We start from the raw sequence: 17,424 nt of genomic DNA on the forward strand, positions 1-17,424 counted from the left end.
ACTGATTTATTTTCTGGTTAATTAAGGCACTTTCAAAAATCTTTAGCACCACAATTCTAAAGTGTTGGTTATGTAGTGCTCACTTTTCCATATCATCCAGCTCTCACAGCCATACATCACCAGTGGAAAACCATTTTTCACTGTACAGACCTTTGCCAGCAAGGCGATGTTTTTGCTTGTTTGTATGCTGTCCAGATTTGCCAAAGCTCTCCTTCCAAGAAGCAAGCATCTTTTAATTTCATGGCTTCAGTTGCCATTTGCAGTGAACTTTGAGCCCAATATAAAATATGACACTGCTTCCATTTCTTCTCCCTCTATTTGCTAGGAAGTACCACATGGTCAAAGGCTTAGTGTACTCAATGAAGTAGATGTTTTTCTGGAACTCCCTTGCTTTCTCCACGATCCAACAAATGCTGGCAATTTGGTCTCTAGTTCCTCTGCCTCTTTGAAAACCAGCCTGCTATTCTGGTAATTCTCAGTTCACATATTGCTGAAGTCAAGGTTGCAGAATCTTAATAACCTTGCTGGCATGTGAAATGACTGCAATTATGGTAACCTGAAAACAGTGATGTAAACTGACCTTTTCTAATCCTGTGGCCACTGTTGTGTTTTCCAAATCTGCTGATGTAATGAGTACAACACTTTAATAGTTTCATCTTTTAGGAATTTAAATAGCTCAACTGGAATTGTCACCTATAGAAGATTTATTGTTAGCAATGTTTCCTAAGGTCTAGGGCCCACTTGACTTCATTCTCCAGGATGTCTGGCTCTAGATCAGGAACCGTATCATTGTGGTTATCAGTAATGTTAAAATCCTTTTTGCATAGTTCTTTTGTGTATTCTTGTTACCTCTTCTTAAATCTATTCTGCTTTGGTTAACTTTCTACCATTCATATCTTTTATCGTTTCGCTTTCTTGCTCTTCTTTTTTTAGAAATGTTTTTGTTGCAGCTTCTTTCACTTGATTCCAAATGCTTATATAACCCTGCCTCCTTTGTTCATATTTTCTCCTTTGTACACCATCAAGGTGCTCCTGGCACATTGTTTAAAATCATTACTAACCTCCAGGTTCTATACCATTCATAGCAATGCTATGAGGTCAGAGGGACTAATATAGATTCTTATCTGCTCCAACTCCCTCACTTTCAGAATGGGAAGCACCTCCAGAAAGGTAACTTTACCAAGATCACACAGGAGGATCGATCCATCAATCTCAGGACCAGGTATACTACAGAATATATTCGATATATCAGAATTATTAAGTACAAGAGGAATAAGGGAGTAAACATGTATTTAAGTGCCTACTATGTAAGTCAGACACTATGTTAGGAGCTTTTATAATTTATAAACATCATCTCATTTAATTAAATCACAAAAACCATGGAAGAGGAGTGATATAATTATCCCCACTTTACAGTTGAAGAAACAGAGGCAGAAGTTCAGTAAGCCGCCCGGGACCACACAGCCAAGTGTCTGAGGCCAAATTTGAACTGAGGTCTACCTAACTCTAGATCCAGCACTTTCTGCACTATGCTACCAGCTGCCGTTTGCCAGTTGCTGAGATACAAACACAAAAGTAAGAAAGTTGCTGCCCTCAGGGGCCAGGATTGGGGGGTGGTGGTAGAAGGGTATGTTACATGTTCACAGGTAAGTAAATCAAAGAATTTTTTTTATATACCTATAGTAACAGCACAAGGTGGGAAAAAGGGAACCAAAAATCTAGGGATTAGTAAAGGCTTCAACATGGAGGTATATTTGCAATATGGAGGTAACATTTGCAATAAGGCTTGAAGTGAACCAAAGGCAGAGAGGAAGAGAGAAAGCATTCTAGGGATAAGGGGCAGCCTATTTAAAAGGGACAGAAGCAGGAGACAGAATGTCATTCTTGGAGGCAGCTTAGTTCAGACATATTTAAGGTCATATGATGATTTTGGGGGAAGAATCAGAGACAAAGGGAAAGAAATTAGTTTAGAAGTTTGACATCACCTTAACAAGACACCTAGATCAGAAATGTCAAACCAACAACACTCATGAACTGAGAAATAAATTAACAAAATAAATAAAAATATAACAAAACAGGTAACATTACATTTTAAAACTAAGTCAATATGCAGCCCGCAGGGATCCTTAAATACAGATTACAAGCCCCACCATTTGCATTTGATACCACTGAAGTAGATCAGAGCCTTGCTTCAAAGGTGGGTCAGTACCTACCTTCCAAAATCACTTTAACTTCTGTGTTTAAAGATTTCTGCTGTTTAACCAATAGTTAAATAGTTTATATTTAACAATAGTTCTGTTGGACTCTTTGTGACCCTTTTTGGGGCTTTCTTGGCAGACACTGGAGTGATTTGACATTTCCTTCTCCAGCTCATTTTACAGATGAGAAACTCAGGCAAACAGGATCAAATGACTTGCCCAGGGTCACACTGCTAGTAAGTGTCTGAGGCTGGACTTGAACTCAAGATGAATCTGCCTGACTCCAGGCCTGGTGCTCTATTCACTTAGTCAACTAGAGTTCCTCCCATATATACAGAGATTGGATAACTTGAAGGTGAAGAGGCATGTGGCTTTAGAGTCAGGAAGAGGCAGGTTCAAGTCCATCTTCTGACATGTACTGGCTGTACAAACCCTGGGCATGAATCTTTTTCCTAGGAAACTAAAGCTACAAATTTCAGAATAGCTGTTCATCTTTATTGATAGATAGAATTCCCCACTTTATTAAAATCAAAGTTCCAAATAAATAATAGCAATGATTTCTCTCTAAAGGTCCAACAAACAAGGTATACAAGGAAGAGATTCAAATTTATAAGAATAGGAACCATTCCTCAATTGATAAATGGCCAAACGCAATTTTCAAAGGAAAAAAAAATACAAGATATCACCAACTACATAGGAAAAAACCCTCTATATTAATAATAATTAGAGAAATGAAAATAAAAGCAAAGTTTCAAGCCAGTCTATCAGACTGGAGAGGAAGAATGGGAGAGATGGAATAATAAAGAAAAAAAATGGCATTTTATTACAAAAACAAACTAAAGAATTCTCTCTTCAATTTAAGTTCATTTCTCTGGTTCATCCTTTGAATCCTATGATTAAAAACAAAACAAAACAATCTGGTCCATAAACTTCACCTGAAAACTCTTCCCATACTTCAAAACAATCCCTATTTGTTTCACAATCTATTAACTGCCTGAGAAACTCCTAAAATGCTGAGGATCCAGAAGCTAGAGTCAAAAGGCTGAACCAGAGTATGGAAGAAAAAGGATAAAGTAGTAACCTAGATGCTAGAATGTTGTGAAGAGAAAAGAATTCAGAGCAGTCTGAAAAAACACTATTAAACTTTCAAGAAATACTAAACTTTCTGAATTGGTTGAAGATTAACTGCTCATGTAGCTATAGTGGGTAGACGCCTCATGAGGGTAAAGCAGAAAGACAAGAAGAGTCAGTTTTGATTAAATATGCTGTCTTTAAGACACAGCTATTTTATCCTTTCTTTGAGAATGTTTTATATTTAACAAAGAGACACTTTCCGGAATAATCTGCTTAGGCACCCCAAATTTCGGAGATCACCACTGTCCTTAACCATTTATCTACAAGGGAAGCAAATACCTTTACTTCTTTGTGTTAAGAACCAAGACATTTTAAAAGGCTTACATGCCAGTTCTTATATTAATGTAGGTGACATCAAAGCTGATGGGGCAAGTAGAAGCACTTTAGATCTGTGAATTCACTGGTATAGAGAACCTTCTGAAGTGTATACTTTCACAGCCAATGGCTGGGGCATAGTGATAAAGTGACTTGTCCAGGGTCAGTCTGGTATATGCCAGCACAACCCAAATTTCCCTGACTGAGGCCAGCTTTCTCTACCCACTAATCCCACAATTTCAGCCTGGAATTAGTGCCATTATTTCTATTAAAATGAATTCTTATCACATTTGATTTTTTTTATAGTGTTACACTACTCATATTCTCATAACTCATTCCACTTAATGGTCAGCTGTGATTCCCAGTTTGTCTTCTGTTACGACTGTGTTCTGTCAGATGGACCCCTGTATGTGTTTATTTGTTTTTGCCACCAAGTACCTTACCCTTTACATATGCCAATAGGATAAGTCCAATGGAGATATGTCTCCTTTACCATCACTTTGAACTGTATTTCAAGCTTCCAAAGTGTTGGCAAAATCCCTGCTCAATGGCATCAAATATAATAAGCATATTATTAATTCAAATAGCTAGGTCACTAACAAATATCTTTACAATAATCCTGGCCATGAAAATAAGAATATCTCTGCTTAAATGAAAATGAGGTGTTATGGAAGTGAGATTTAATACAAAAAAACCTAAAATTTATAAAGGGTCTGCATTACTCAGAAAATGCTAAATGTAAGTCAGGAGCAATTAAAGCTTGTGGAAACCATGTAACTGAAAACTGATGGGCTGGATGACTCCAAATTTAAAATGGATTAAAAGTTATTGTAGTTTTAGATAACACTATCACTAACTTCTATCAATAACTTAAATTTTTAAAAGTTAAGATAATGGGTCAGGACTGAATGTAATGCAGAATAAATTAACCGACATTAAGTTTAGGTATTCTGGTTTATCTGTGTAATAATGCTGAAGCTGCAGTCTGCAAAACACCTGTTCCACAATTGCAAGACTTTGTTCTCTAGACCTACCATTCAACATGTTTAAATGAGAATTGCTCTAATGGGAGTCCTCTACTAATCTACACATCAGCATATGTTTAAAGTGAGGGAAGTTTCAGGGTCTGAATAAAAGGCAGAATGCACAAAAGATGTTCCTAATTTATAAAATTAGAATTTTATATCTTACACCAAACAACACAAAAATACTAGGAGAAAAAAAATCTAGATACTTTATAAGTAGTAAAGAGAAAACCTGGCATCGAGAACAGATAACACAGATAAACAGTGAACCTTTACGAAACCTTCCCTTACCTCAAGATTTTCTGACCACAAAAAACTAGTTAATAATCAACGATCTGTAAGAAAGAGGATGAGGAAATGGATAAAGAAAAAAATAATAATTTACATTTAGTTTGGGCATGCATTTTCTTTGACCTAAATATATTTTTCCTGGAGAAAAATATAATTTACATTTAAATAGTTTTTTTTTTTTTTTCCCACAGAAGAGTAGCCAAATCTTTAGGAATAAGCCCCAAACCACGTAGACAAAACAAGGGGCGGGGGCACGGGGAGTTTCACGATAAATAAAAAGTTGAACTCCAGAGAAAATGAAGATAAGCTACTTACCGGTAATATAACCATTTTTAGTTTAATGAGCTATGCTGAGGAAGCACTAAAGATGATGTTCTTTGCGTAGCTTAAAATAAAAACAGTCAATTCAACAAATATTCATCGTCACTATAATTTACGAATTATCCATAATTCCCTTTGTTTCCCCAACACACCAACAATTTATTTTCAAAGTTACACGCATGATAATAAACTCAGGGATCAAGAATTCTCTTAAAGTAAAGGGATGAACCATCATGCATCCAGCCGTCCATCACATCCATCCACAAAGAATAGGCTAAACACTTAAATCAAGAGCAAGTAAACATCCGGGAGTAAGGAGGCTTAATTGTATGAACAGGTACAGCTGCTTTCCAGTTTTCCGAGGAAAACTAGAAAGGAGTCCCAAAGCTTCTCAGTGACTGCCGCATTTCGGCAGGGGGAGGGGAGGTGTCTTCATAAGCCCTTTTCCATTCTGCGGCTCAGAAACGCATCCTCCCCGCCCCCTCCCCAGGCGCGCCCGCCCCAAGCCGCAGGTGCTTGTCCAGCCCCTGGCCCCGGAATTCGCTGGTTCATTCCCTGAGTGATGAAGGCCGGCTCCGGACCCTCTAAGCCTCGGCCCCAGGGCCTGTAAACCCGCAACTTTTGGGGTCGCGACCCGGGAGGGAGGGAGAAAGTGACGCCCCCTCCCCTGACCTCACCCTCGGTCCCCGAGCTCGGGCCCCTCGTTCCTTTCCACGCCCACCCTCACCCCCGGTTGCAGCGTTGTGATGCTTCCCTGGGCAGGCTCGGGAAGCCGGGGAGGCACACCCCGGTCCTCGCCGCACTCCTGGGAGCCGTCCCCACCCCCACCCCACCCCCGCCAGCCGCTGCCTCCGACTTACCGGGGCGACAGTGCTCCCCTCAGCAGGCGCGGCGGGCCCCCGGGGTCGCCATCCCCACCTTGGCCGTCACCCACTGCGCGTTCCCCGAGCCCCGATCTCACCGTCCCGCCGGGGGCTCCGCGGGTCAACGGACCGAGGGACCGCGAGGACCCGCCGGCGCCTCCGCCGTCTCGGGGTGAGCAGGGAGCAGAAGCGCCGAGGCAGCACAGGAACACCGGCTGCCTTCAAGCCGGTGACATTTCTCCGCCGGCCCCCTCCTTCCCTTCCGCTTCCTCATGCATTCGCCACCGCTCTCTCCCGGCCTCGCTGGCGTCCCGCCCCGCACGGGCTTCTGGGTTATCGTAGGTGGGGCGGGGGATGGGAAGAGAAGTGAGAAGGAGCGCGCGAGAAATACTTAGAGTGGGATGAAGGGACAGACGCAGACCGATGATTTGGCAGGAGGAAGGACCAAGGGATTGGTAGTTTCAGAGACTACAAATCCCAGCAGGCAGCGCGTCTGTTCGGAGGCCGCCTACCAGGAGAGGGAAAAGGTTCCGCGCGCGGGTTGAATGGAACGTTGCCCTCCTGGGTCCAGATCCGACTGCGGAGCGTGGTGGTGCAGCTGGAAGTCGTGGACGCGGGAAGGAAGCCCCGAGATCAAGAGCAATTAATGCAAGGACTTAAATCCCCAGCTCTGCTCCGGCCAGCCCATCATGCACAGGTAACCAAACCTATTTGCGATGATGAGCAGCGGATGTGTGGAGGAGAAGGAAAATGTGGATGCTGTGCATTTCACCTTTATCTTTACTTTTTAGCATTCTCCGCTTAATTGCTTTAGGGTCATTGTGGGTTTGCTGGTGGAGTCTATCGCCTCATGGTTCCGGAAGCTTTTATTCGGCCTCGCTGTCTCGGCTTGGGTGTTAATGTTTTGAATGACTGGATGCTAGTTTGCTTTTTCCGCCTCTCCCCCACCTCACTCCCCCATTTAATTTAGGAAAACTTCTAGGCTGTCTGCAGTGAAAAGAGTCGTTTTTTTATAAATGCACATGTATCCTAATTTACCAGCTTTAGCTTCCCTAGCCCCTCCTTCCCCACTTTATGAGAATCACATGTAAACGTTTCCAAATAAGTATCGCTACCTACATACAAGAGGTGGCTTTGCAAGCCCTTGTTTCTATTTGACTGGGACGCGTCCGTTTCGTGGGATGCTAATTAATGGAAAGCTGTGAGAATACAACTTGTCTATTTCCTGCAGGAAACACCTCCAGGAGATTCCCGATTCGGACAGCAATGTTAATATCACCTTCACGTGGGGATGGGATCTTAACAAGACTCCGGATTTGCTCTCAGGAATGGGAGTCTCCATTCTGGAGAAGGAAAAGGTAGACAGTGAAAACATCCCCCAGGAGCTGCTGTTAACTCAAGCCCCTCCGCCAAAAAAGCAGAAGGTGAAAGCGAAGGAGAAGGATTTTGTAATTGCCCGCAGGCCGAGGCAAGCCAAAGAGCATGGTTCAGGTATGTTCTGGGGCAGTTGTAAGTCTGAAAGACTGAAGTCTCGTTTTTACTGCAAAACGGTTCCAGGAGTTGATAGCAAGCTAAATTTTAGGGATGACTCTTAAGCACCAGAGAAGGAAGGGGGCCCATGGAGACCAACTCCCTTTTTTCACAGATGAGGGAGCTGAAGCCTGATAAGAGTGAGGTCTCAAGGCAACACAGTTAAGTATATGGCAGAACCAAGACTTGAATCCCTAAATCCAGCACTTTCCAGATATATTATATTTGCAGATCTCAATAGTGAGAGTCATTGAATTATTATGTGGTGTAGTGGGGGCAGAGCCAGGAGGACCTGGGTTCCCTCATCTTAACACAGGCTGGCTTTGTGATATTTGACTAGTCACTGTACTTAATACAATTGTATTGGTAGAGGGATGTTCCTCACTTTTTATTTTCTAAACTGATTAAATCACTGTTCCAGCCCCCCTCCCAAAAAAAAAAAAATAGATTACTTTAACCACTGCTTTCAGTCTTGTCCAGGAACATGCAAAATATTTTATCTTCTGGTCATGATCTGTTTGAAGATATATTCAGTTATTACACATTCCTGCCTTTTCATTAGGTCACACTGAGGGCTTCTAGTGCGGAAGTGAATGCATAAATTATGGGAAAGAGCTTGTGGTTCCTGCTTTGGTTTATACTGTGTAATACTACCATGTACTCATGTATGGGCCTTTTATCCACAGTCTCTATGCTTGCTATTGGAGAAGTATTTGAGAAATTGGCACTGTATCCTAGTTTTACTTCTAGGTTAGAGTGATTCAGTTAAGATCCAGCCTCAGTCACTTACTAGTTGTATGACCCTGCACAAGTCACTTAACTCTTTTGTCTTGGCTTCCTTGTCTGTAAAATGAGCTGGAGAAGGAAATGGCAAACCACTCCAGAGTCTTTGCCAAGAAAACCCTAAATGGGGTCTGAGAGAGTTGGACACTCTTAAAAAGACTTAACAATAAAAGGCTTACTCCTCTGGGGTAAGAAGCTAAATTAGTATTAATTGGATTAGTGATGTCTTTGTCTGAGAAGTAGGGGAGGCGTTAAAAAGTTTTTTCTGACTATGAAGTTCAGGAACAGAGGCAGCCTAAGTCTGGTTTCAAAGGCTACTGACCTTTTCAGTATGTACAAGCAATTTTAGATTATCCCTATGGGAAGAGAAGAAAGTGGTGAGGTGAAATACCAAATTATAGACCCATTTCTTCCACCATGTTTGTTGGGTGCCTGCTCTTTACCCAACACTATCCGAGATACAAAAGATGTCATAATGCTGGTGAGGCTGTACACACTAGAAGGTTGGATTATTAAGACTCCTTAACTCCAAACCAGCTATCCTGGGGAAGTAAACTGAGGCAAATTCCCAACAACTGAGATTTGTCCAAATATAGCATCCATAATTAAGATATTTTTGAAAGGAAAAAATTTCCATTTATCCTGGAAAATAACCCTGCATTCAGGTTTTATACAGGATAGATTTAGGGGATTAGAACAGTATTGTAGTTCTTAGAAGAACTTTTCAGAAAGTACTGCTGACCAAATCTACTATGGCTTTTTGTTGTTCAGTCCTTTGCTATCCAACTTCATGGCCCCATTTTGGGGGGTTTTCCTGGCAGAATTACTTTGGCCATTTCCTTCTCCAGCTCATTTTACAGATATGGAAACTGAGGCAACCAGAATTAAGCTGTTTGCCTAGGGTCACACAGCTAAGTGTCTGAGGCTGGATTTGAACTCAGGAAGATAAATCTTCCTGATTCCCTGCCAGATACTCTATCCACTATGGTGCCACCTAGCTGCCCCTCTCCCATGGCTTAGTGGACCAGTTATAGCAATAACCACCAACACCCCTGCTTTTTTAAAGCAGAAAGGAGGATAAGTTTTTGAGCTATGGAGTGAAGCCCTGAGCAAAATCACACTGACCCCTTTGACAACAACAAAAAAACAGGATGGGCTCCAGTGTAGTAACCAGGTCAGAAGTTGGGAGACAGTATAAAGAGCTATTTTTGGAGCCAGAAAAGCTGGATTCAGATCACAGCTGTGCCCCTTACTTCTGTGTGGCTTTGAGCAAGTCACTTAATTTGGCTGAGCCTCAATTCCCTCGTCTGTAAAATAGTGCCCTGTTGATTTAGGTGACATCTAAGGTCCTTTCCAGCTCTCTGACTACATAGATAAGTGCGAGGTTTTTAAAACTGTAAGTTCATTCCTGTTCAATTTTACCTTTTCTTTAATACAATTGCTATTTAATGTATTTAGTACACTAGGAAGCAATAGTGACTTTTTTGTTCTTTGGGAAAGCACAGTTGAAGACAAACCTTTCTAGGTGATGGGGATCTAGACATACCTGGAAGTTGCACTCATAGTTATCACTGAGCTTTGACAGCCTGTCCCTAAGTCTGGTTTCAAAGGCTACTGACCTTTTCAGTATGTACAAGCAATTTTAGATTATCCCTACGGGAAGAGAAGAAAGTGGTGAGGTGAAATACCAAATTATAGACCCATTTCTTCCACCATGTTTGTTGGGTGCCTGCTCTTTACCCAACACTATCCAAGATACAAAAGATCCTGTACAATTAATGACCAGCCATTTATTAACTGTCCCCTTTGTAGAAGGTACTGCTAGGCCCTGTGGTCTCTATGATGATTATGTGAGTCTATGAAATTATAAGATTTTCTTATAATTTTTATTTTATTTTTATAATTATATATATTATATATAATATATTATAATTTTATAATTATAATTTCTTTCCTGGCTTTGAAATTCCTTCAATTTCTACTTGCTTCTCTTTATCCTTGTATTCTTTCAGGATTCAAGTCACTTTCCCAATTTGATAATCTCTTAGGCATCCTGAACCCCACAAGCCCTTTCAACTTCTTAAGATTTCAACAACCAGCTTCCTTCTCTACCTTTCAGCTATACATGAGCTCCCTCCAGCCTCGGCTTCTCACAGATCTGGCCACCTCCCAAGAACCTGACCCTCTTCTTCTCTGTGCCTTTCCATATGCCTACAGACATTACTTTTTTGTTGTTGTTTTCAGTTGTCCCACTCCTCACGACCCCATGTGGGGTTTTCTTGGCAAAGATACTAGAGTGGCTTGCCATTTCCTTCTCCAGCTCATTTTACAAATGAGAAAACTGAGAGCAAGAGAGTCAAATGACTTGCCTGGGGTCATCCAACTAGTGTCTGAGGCCAGATTTGAACTCTGAAAGATGTCTTCTTGACCCCTCACAAACATTAATTATAACCTTAAGGAAGCTTTGCCTTAACCTCTCTTACTCCACTTCTTGAAGAAGTAATTCATATCCAAAAGATTCTACTTCCTCATCACCTCTACTGTCTCCTTGAAGTCCGTTGTCCACTCTACTGAAAGTACTCTCCAGAGGCACCACTAACCTCCTGATTGCCAAACGCAATGATTTTTTAGTTCTTACCCTCCTAGAACTCTAACATTTGGTAGATTCCCTTTTGCATACTCTTCCTTATCCCTTAAGGTTGATATTGAGCAGCATTCCAAATTTAGCCACCTCTTTATATTATTCTGTCCTTTGGTAATCTCTGTTCCTCCTGTGATTTCATCTACTATTCCTATCTAGGTAACTGCTAAATCAGTATCTCTAGCCTTGGCCTTTCTTCTGAATGTTAGCTACTTAGAGAACAGCTTGGACCTTCCACCAAATCCAAGGTGTACCATACTGATCTACTTAACATTCCAAGAATGGAATGTCTACCTTGTTCCAACAGAACTGCCCTCTGTATACCATATTCTTCCCTGTGACTGGTGTGTCCTCCTTTACCTATTGAATTTAATCTTCTTTCACCTCTAAATCTCTGACTTTTGTTATTTCTGTCCATGGTGCCAGTTTTCATTTTGTTTCCTATGTTTAAAACTATGGTATTATCTTTTACTCTTTCTTCTTCTCAGCCCACGTAGCTAATCAGTCAACAAATACTTGGCAAGTGAAAATTTTTCTTTTAACTAGGATACTGTTCACCCCAGAAGTAAAGGCAGGATCTAGTACCCCAAGGCAAATGCCAGGTTAGGATTAAGGTTATAGGACACTGACTTGCTAGGATCAGGAAGTGGGAATGTCTCATACATACTTCTGTTTCCTGTACTGAGATTTTTTTTTTATAAATTTATTTATTTTTTAGTTTTCAACATTCATTTCCACAAGATTTTGAGTTACAAATTTTCTCCCCGTCTCTCCCCTACCTCCCACCCCAAGATAGCAGGCATACTGAATACCCCTTCCCCTAATCTGTTCTCTCTTATGTCCTCCCCCACCCCCTCACCCTTACTTTCTTATAGGGCAAGATGGATTTCTATATCCCATTGCCTGTATATTTTATTTTCCTAGACTTGAGATTTAAAGTAGAAAAAAACAGCATAGTAAAAATTGGGCAGCTAGGTGATGCGGTGGATAGAGACTTAGGGCCTGGCTGGCATCTTTCAGATGATCTGAAAGTTCAGATCTTTCCTCAGACACTTCCTAGCTGTGTGACCTTGGGCAAGTCACTTAATCCTGTTTGCCTCAGGCTCCTCATCTGTAAAATGAGCTGGAGAAGGAAGTGGCAAACCAGTCCAGTATCTCTGCCAAGGAAACCCCAAATGGAGTCGTGAAAAGTTGGAAAAGACTGATAGGACTGAACAGCAACAAAGAGGAACGAGAACAGGAGGCAGCATTGCACAGTGAAGAATCTTAGGCTAGGTTCATATCCCCCTCTGACTCTTACTAGCACTGTGGCCCTGGGTAAGTCTTTTAGTATCTCTGGGCCTCATTTTCCACATCTACAAAATGAAGGGGTTGGACTAGATGGCCCAGAAGAACCCTTTTGGCTCTAGATGTATGAATTGTCTGTTTTATCGCCACAAAATCCTTGTCATCTAATCCCTTTTCTTAGTTCCCATTGTCATCACCTAGTACAGGAATAAATCATCACTCAAACGGACAATTGCAGCAGCCTCCCCACTGATTATCTTCTCTCTACTTTTAATCTCTTTTTCATATTGTTTCCAAATGACCCTTCCTTATATTGGTATGGTCATGCTCGGATATGTATCAAAGTGTAAATTCCTCCCCCTTTCATTGAAGACCCTCAGTAATCTAGAACCACTTTACTATTGCAGGAATAGAATGTGTACCTTGCTAAACTTCCCTCCCCCTCCCCATATGCTGTGTTCTTTCCTATGACTGGCATGCTTTCACATACTCTTTTACCTGTTGAATATTTACCTATTTTAAAAAAATATTTTATTTTTTCCCCCAATTACATGTTGAAGCAATTTTTGACATTTTTTAAGTTTTGAGTTCCAAATTCTGTTCTTCTCTCCCTCCTACCCCCAGATGTTAAGCAATCCAATACAGGTTACACATGTGAAATCATGTAAAACATTGCCATGTTACTCATTTTCAATAAGAAGACTCAACAAAAAAAGTGAAAAATAGTGTGCTTCAATCTATATTCAGACAACATCAATTCTTTCTTTGAAGGTAGATAGCATGTTTCATCAGGAGTCCATTAGGATCATCTAGCATCATAGAGAATAGCTAAGAATAGCTGACTGAGAATAGTGAAGCCATTCATAGTTCTTTCATACAAAATTGCCGTTATTGAATATAGTGTTCCTGGTTCTGCTTACTTCACTTTGCATCATTTCATGTAAGTTTTTCCTGGTTTTTCTGAAATCATCCTGCTCTTCATTTCTTTTTAAAATTTTTAAAATTTATTTATTAGTTTACAACATTCAGTAACACAATCCTTTGAGTTTCAAATTTTCTTCCTCTTCTCCTTCCCCCTCCCCCCTGTGGCAGTCCAATACAGGTTCTACAAATACCTTCACATTAGACATTAGTCAAGTGGTAAGGAGGAGTTAAAACCAATGGAGTGAACAAGTAAGAAGGAATGAAACAAAACAAAATACAAAAGAGAGCGCAAGTAGTTTGCTTCAATCTGCTTTCAGACTCTGTAGTTCTTTCTCTGGATGTGGACATCTCATTCCATCATGAGTCTTTTGGAGTTGTCTTTTAACCTTGCATTGCTGAGAGGAGGCCAGTCTATCAGAGTCAGTCATCACACATATGTTGTGTCTGTAATCGTGTACAAAGTTCTCCTGGTTCTGCTCCCCTCACTCAGCATCAGTTTATATAAGTCTGTCCAGGTTATTATGAAGTCCGTCTGCTCCTCATTTCTTATAGAACAATAGTATTCCATTACATTCATATACCATGGCTTGTTTATCCATTCCCCAATTGATGGGCATCCCCTTGATTTCCAGTTCTTTGCCGCCACAGAAAGAACTGCTATAAATACTTTTGTGCATACAGGTCTTTTCATTTTTTATATCACAGTAATATTCCATCACAATCCTTTGCCGCCACAAAAAGCTGCTGTAAATATTTTTGTACAAATAGGTCCTTTTCCCCTTTTTTTTGATGTTTTTTGGGATACAGACTTTGCAGTGGTATTGCTGGGTCAAGGGGTATGCATAGTTTTATAGCCTTTTTGGGCATAGTTCCAAATTGCTCTCCAGAAGGGTTGGCTGAGTTCACAACTCTAGTTTAGTACATTAGTGTCCCCGTTGTCCTATATTCCCTTCAACATTTATCATTTTCCCTTTTTGTCCTATTAGCCAACCTGATAGGTGTGAAGTGGTACCTCAGAGCTGTTTCAATTTGCTTTTCTCTAATCAATAGTGATTTAGAGCATTTTTTTATAGTAATTAGGGATAGCTTTGAAATCTTTTTCTGAAAAATACCTATTCATATCCCCTGACCATTTGTCAACTAGGGAATGACTTGTATTCTTACAAATTTCATTCAGTTCTTTATATATTTGAGAAATGATGCCTTTATCAGAGATATTTGTTACAAATTTTTTTTCCCAGTTTTCTGCTTTTCTTCTGATTTTGGTTGCATTAGCTTTGTACACAATTTTAATTTTATATAATCAAAATTATCTATGTTTTGTATTCTCTATATCTTGTTTGGTCCTAAATTCTTTCTTTTTCCATAGATCTGACAGGTGTAAACTATTCCTTACTCTCCTAATTTGATTACTTTTTATGTAATTTAAGTAATTTGATTACTTTTTATCATGGACCTATTTTGACCTTCTCGGTGTATATGTGAGATGTAGGTCTATGCCTAGTTTCTGCCGTAGTTTCCCAGTTTTCCCAGCAGTTTTTGCCAAATAATGAGCTTTTGTTCTAAAAGTTTGGATCTTTGGATTTATCATATACTAGATTACTATGATCATTTACTGTAATATATTGTGTACTTAATCTATTCCACTGATCCAGCCACCGTTCTTATTTCTTAGCCAGTAACCTAGATTATTTTGATAATTACCTTCTTATTTTTCTAAGCTCAAATGCTGCCTTGTCCAGGAAGTCTGCCCTGATCTTCCCCCATCTCTTTTTCTAAACTTTGTTTTCCCAGGGCTTATCCTGTAGACCCTCAATAAAGATCTGTTGAATGCAATTGCTTTAAGTGTAGAATCTAATTGGGAGTAAAGAGATATATGAAAATATAAGTGCTAAATGAGTGTCACAGACCCTCAGTGACCTGGGATTCCAGTCTGGAGTGACCCTGGGTGGTTGGAGGATATGGGTGTCAGAGAAGAAGTGAGATTAGAGCTGAGCCAGTGGCCTAAAGGCATTTGTTGTGGACCCGGCTGGTTATAAACCTTTTTTTGTTAGTTGCCTTTAGCAAAAAATAGAGAGTTGGGGAGTTTTCTTCTCTTAATAGAAAAAGTACAGCAATGATATACTATCAGACACTGATGAAATGATTTATAATGATTTTCCTTCCTGAAGAAAAAGTAATAATGCAATAATAATAAGTAAATATAGTATCAGACACTTAGCATGAAGAGCTTCCTAATAACCCTGGGAGGAAAGTACTACAGGTGTATAGTAGCCTTATTTCACAAATGAAGAGACTGAGGCTCAGGGTGATTGAGTGTCTGGTAAATGGTCAGGTAGTAAGTGATGAGACGTGAGCCCAGTTCAGATCCCAAGCCTAGCACTTACTTTGCTAAGCAGCTTCTCAAAGAAGTAATGTCTCAGCAAATGAAGATAAAGTGTTAGAACAGGAAAGTTGAAAAGCGATAAATTCTCATTTTGTCTTCTTCCCTGGATGCTTTCCAGGGCTGGTAGAGGACCAGTGTAGAAGAGATGATGTGCCAGACAAAGTGGGAAGATGAGAGGCCAAGATGACACATGATGTATGGGAGAGCATTTTGTAAGCATGTTGTTTATGGGTACCTTGTGCTGCAAGGATCCCTGGCTTATCACCGTGGGTGCTTCCCTAGGAGAACAGACATGGGGGAATGAGGGAAGGGGGCATGATAGGGAGAGTAGCAGTTTTCCAAGAATCTGGAGCCTTAAAAATCTTAGAATCTCTCTAGTTGGAAGGGAACCAAGAGGTCAAGTGTATCTTCTATAAAGAAGATGCTTAATTGATTTTTCGGCCTGGTGCTGTCGGAGCCCATTGCTCATTGACAAAGACCTGCATTTCAGTCAAGACAACCAGGGTTGCAATCCAGGCCCTGCCACTTAATACTCGTGTGACCTAGAGCAAGCCTCTTGATCTCAGTTTCCTCGTCTGTAAAAGATGCTATCTCTAGCATTAAGTCTGTGATTCTGTAGGTCGTAAGAGATGAAAAACTCACTACCTACTGAAGCAACCCATTCCACTTTGAGTTATCTAGTCATTAGGAAGTTTTTTCATCTATGAAGCACCAATCTGCCATTTATGACTTCCATGTACTGCCCTAATCCCACCCTCTGGAGCCAGGCAAAACAGTTCATAAGCACTTGCTATGTGCCAGACTCTGCGCTGAGTCTACAAAAAGAGTCTAATATATTCCCGGCCCTCAAGGAGCTCCCAGTCAAATGGGGTGGATGACATGCAAAAAAAAAAGTGTACAAGCAAGCTATATACAGAATAGATAAGAAATGATTAAGAGGTGAAAGGCACTGGAATTAAACAAGTCTAATTCTTCCATGTGACAGTCTTCCAAATACTTACAGACATATCTTGTGTCCATCCCCTTATCCAATCTGACCGTTTCCTGTTTCTTCCACCTGTTCTCATGGAGCAGTTTTTTAACCCTGTTAGTATCCTGGTCTCCCCTCTGGACACAATCCAGCCTCAGCCTGAGCTTAAAATATGGTGCCAAACTTTATTCATGCATCCAGGTTGAAGGAACTTTTCTGGTCACTGTATCAAAATTGCCTCATCCGGAACTGGCAGTTTGTTAAAATCTTCCAGCCCTTTACAGGTGAACCATATGCCTCATTCTGTACTGGTGCAATTGCCCTTTGAACCTCAGCATAGGACTTAACATTTATTCTTATTAAATTTCATTTTATTAGACTTTGCCCATCATTCTGGCCTAGTTGGTGATCTGGTGAAGCCTGTGGACCCTTTCTCAGAATAACGTTTTTAAATCTACAATATAAAATACATTGTATTAATAAAGTAGAGATGTGATCTCCCCTTCTACCTGAGGCAGCTAGGTAGTGCAGTGGATAGAGCACTAGGCCTGGAGTCAGGAAGACCTGAGTTCAAATCCAGTCTCAGATACCTACCAGCTGTGTGACCTTGGGCAAGTGACTAAACCTCTGTCTGCCTTAGTTTCTTCAACTTAATATAAAACTATAAAATAAGGATAATAATAGCTTATTACAATAATTTCTTCCTACCTCTCTCCCTTCTTTCTTCCTTCCCTCTTTCCTTCTTTTCCTCCCTTC

The 17,424-nt window shown here is 40.6% G+C and overlaps 2 protein-coding genes across 6 annotated transcripts in view; one reads left to right on the forward strand and one right to left on the reverse strand.

Annotated features, from left to right (window-relative positions):
• Positions 1–6,488, reverse strand: part of LMBRD2 (LMBR1 domain containing 2) — a 51,099-nt gene extending 44,611 nt beyond the window's left edge. For 2 of the 4 annotated variants that reach the window (XM_069096130.1, XM_069096131.1), the window contains exon 1: positions 6,145–6,487. The gene's annotated coding sequence lies outside the window, so the exon portion shown is untranslated. Of the gene's footprint in view, positions 1–4,963; positions 5,008–5,278; positions 5,349–6,144 lie in introns of all 4 variants that reach the window. The other 2 variants (XM_069096132.1, XM_069096135.1) reach the window with 2 other exon arrangements.
• A 122-nt stretch (positions 6,489–6,610) lies between these two features.
• Positions 6,611–17,424, forward strand: part of SKP2 (S-phase kinase associated protein 2) — a 35,003-nt gene continuing 24,189 nt past the window's right edge. For both annotated transcript variants that reach the window (XM_069096137.1, XM_069096136.1), the window contains exons 1-2: positions 6,611–6,844; positions 7,379–7,638. In XM_069096137.1, coding sequence (XP_068952238.1) covers positions 6,837–6,844; positions 7,379–7,638 — 268 coding nt within the window. In that variant the 5' untranslated portion in view covers positions 6,611–6,836. The remainder of the gene's footprint in view (positions 6,845–7,378; positions 7,639–17,424) is intronic.

This window comes from Petaurus breviceps, unplaced genomic scaffold (assembly GCF_028583685.1).
Source record: "Petaurus breviceps papuanus isolate PSGF00001 unplaced genomic scaffold, PetGlider_PUasm1.0 229, whole genome shotgun sequence".
Classification (NCBI taxonomy): Eukaryota; Metazoa; Chordata; class Mammalia; order Diprotodontia; family Petauridae; genus Petaurus; species Petaurus breviceps.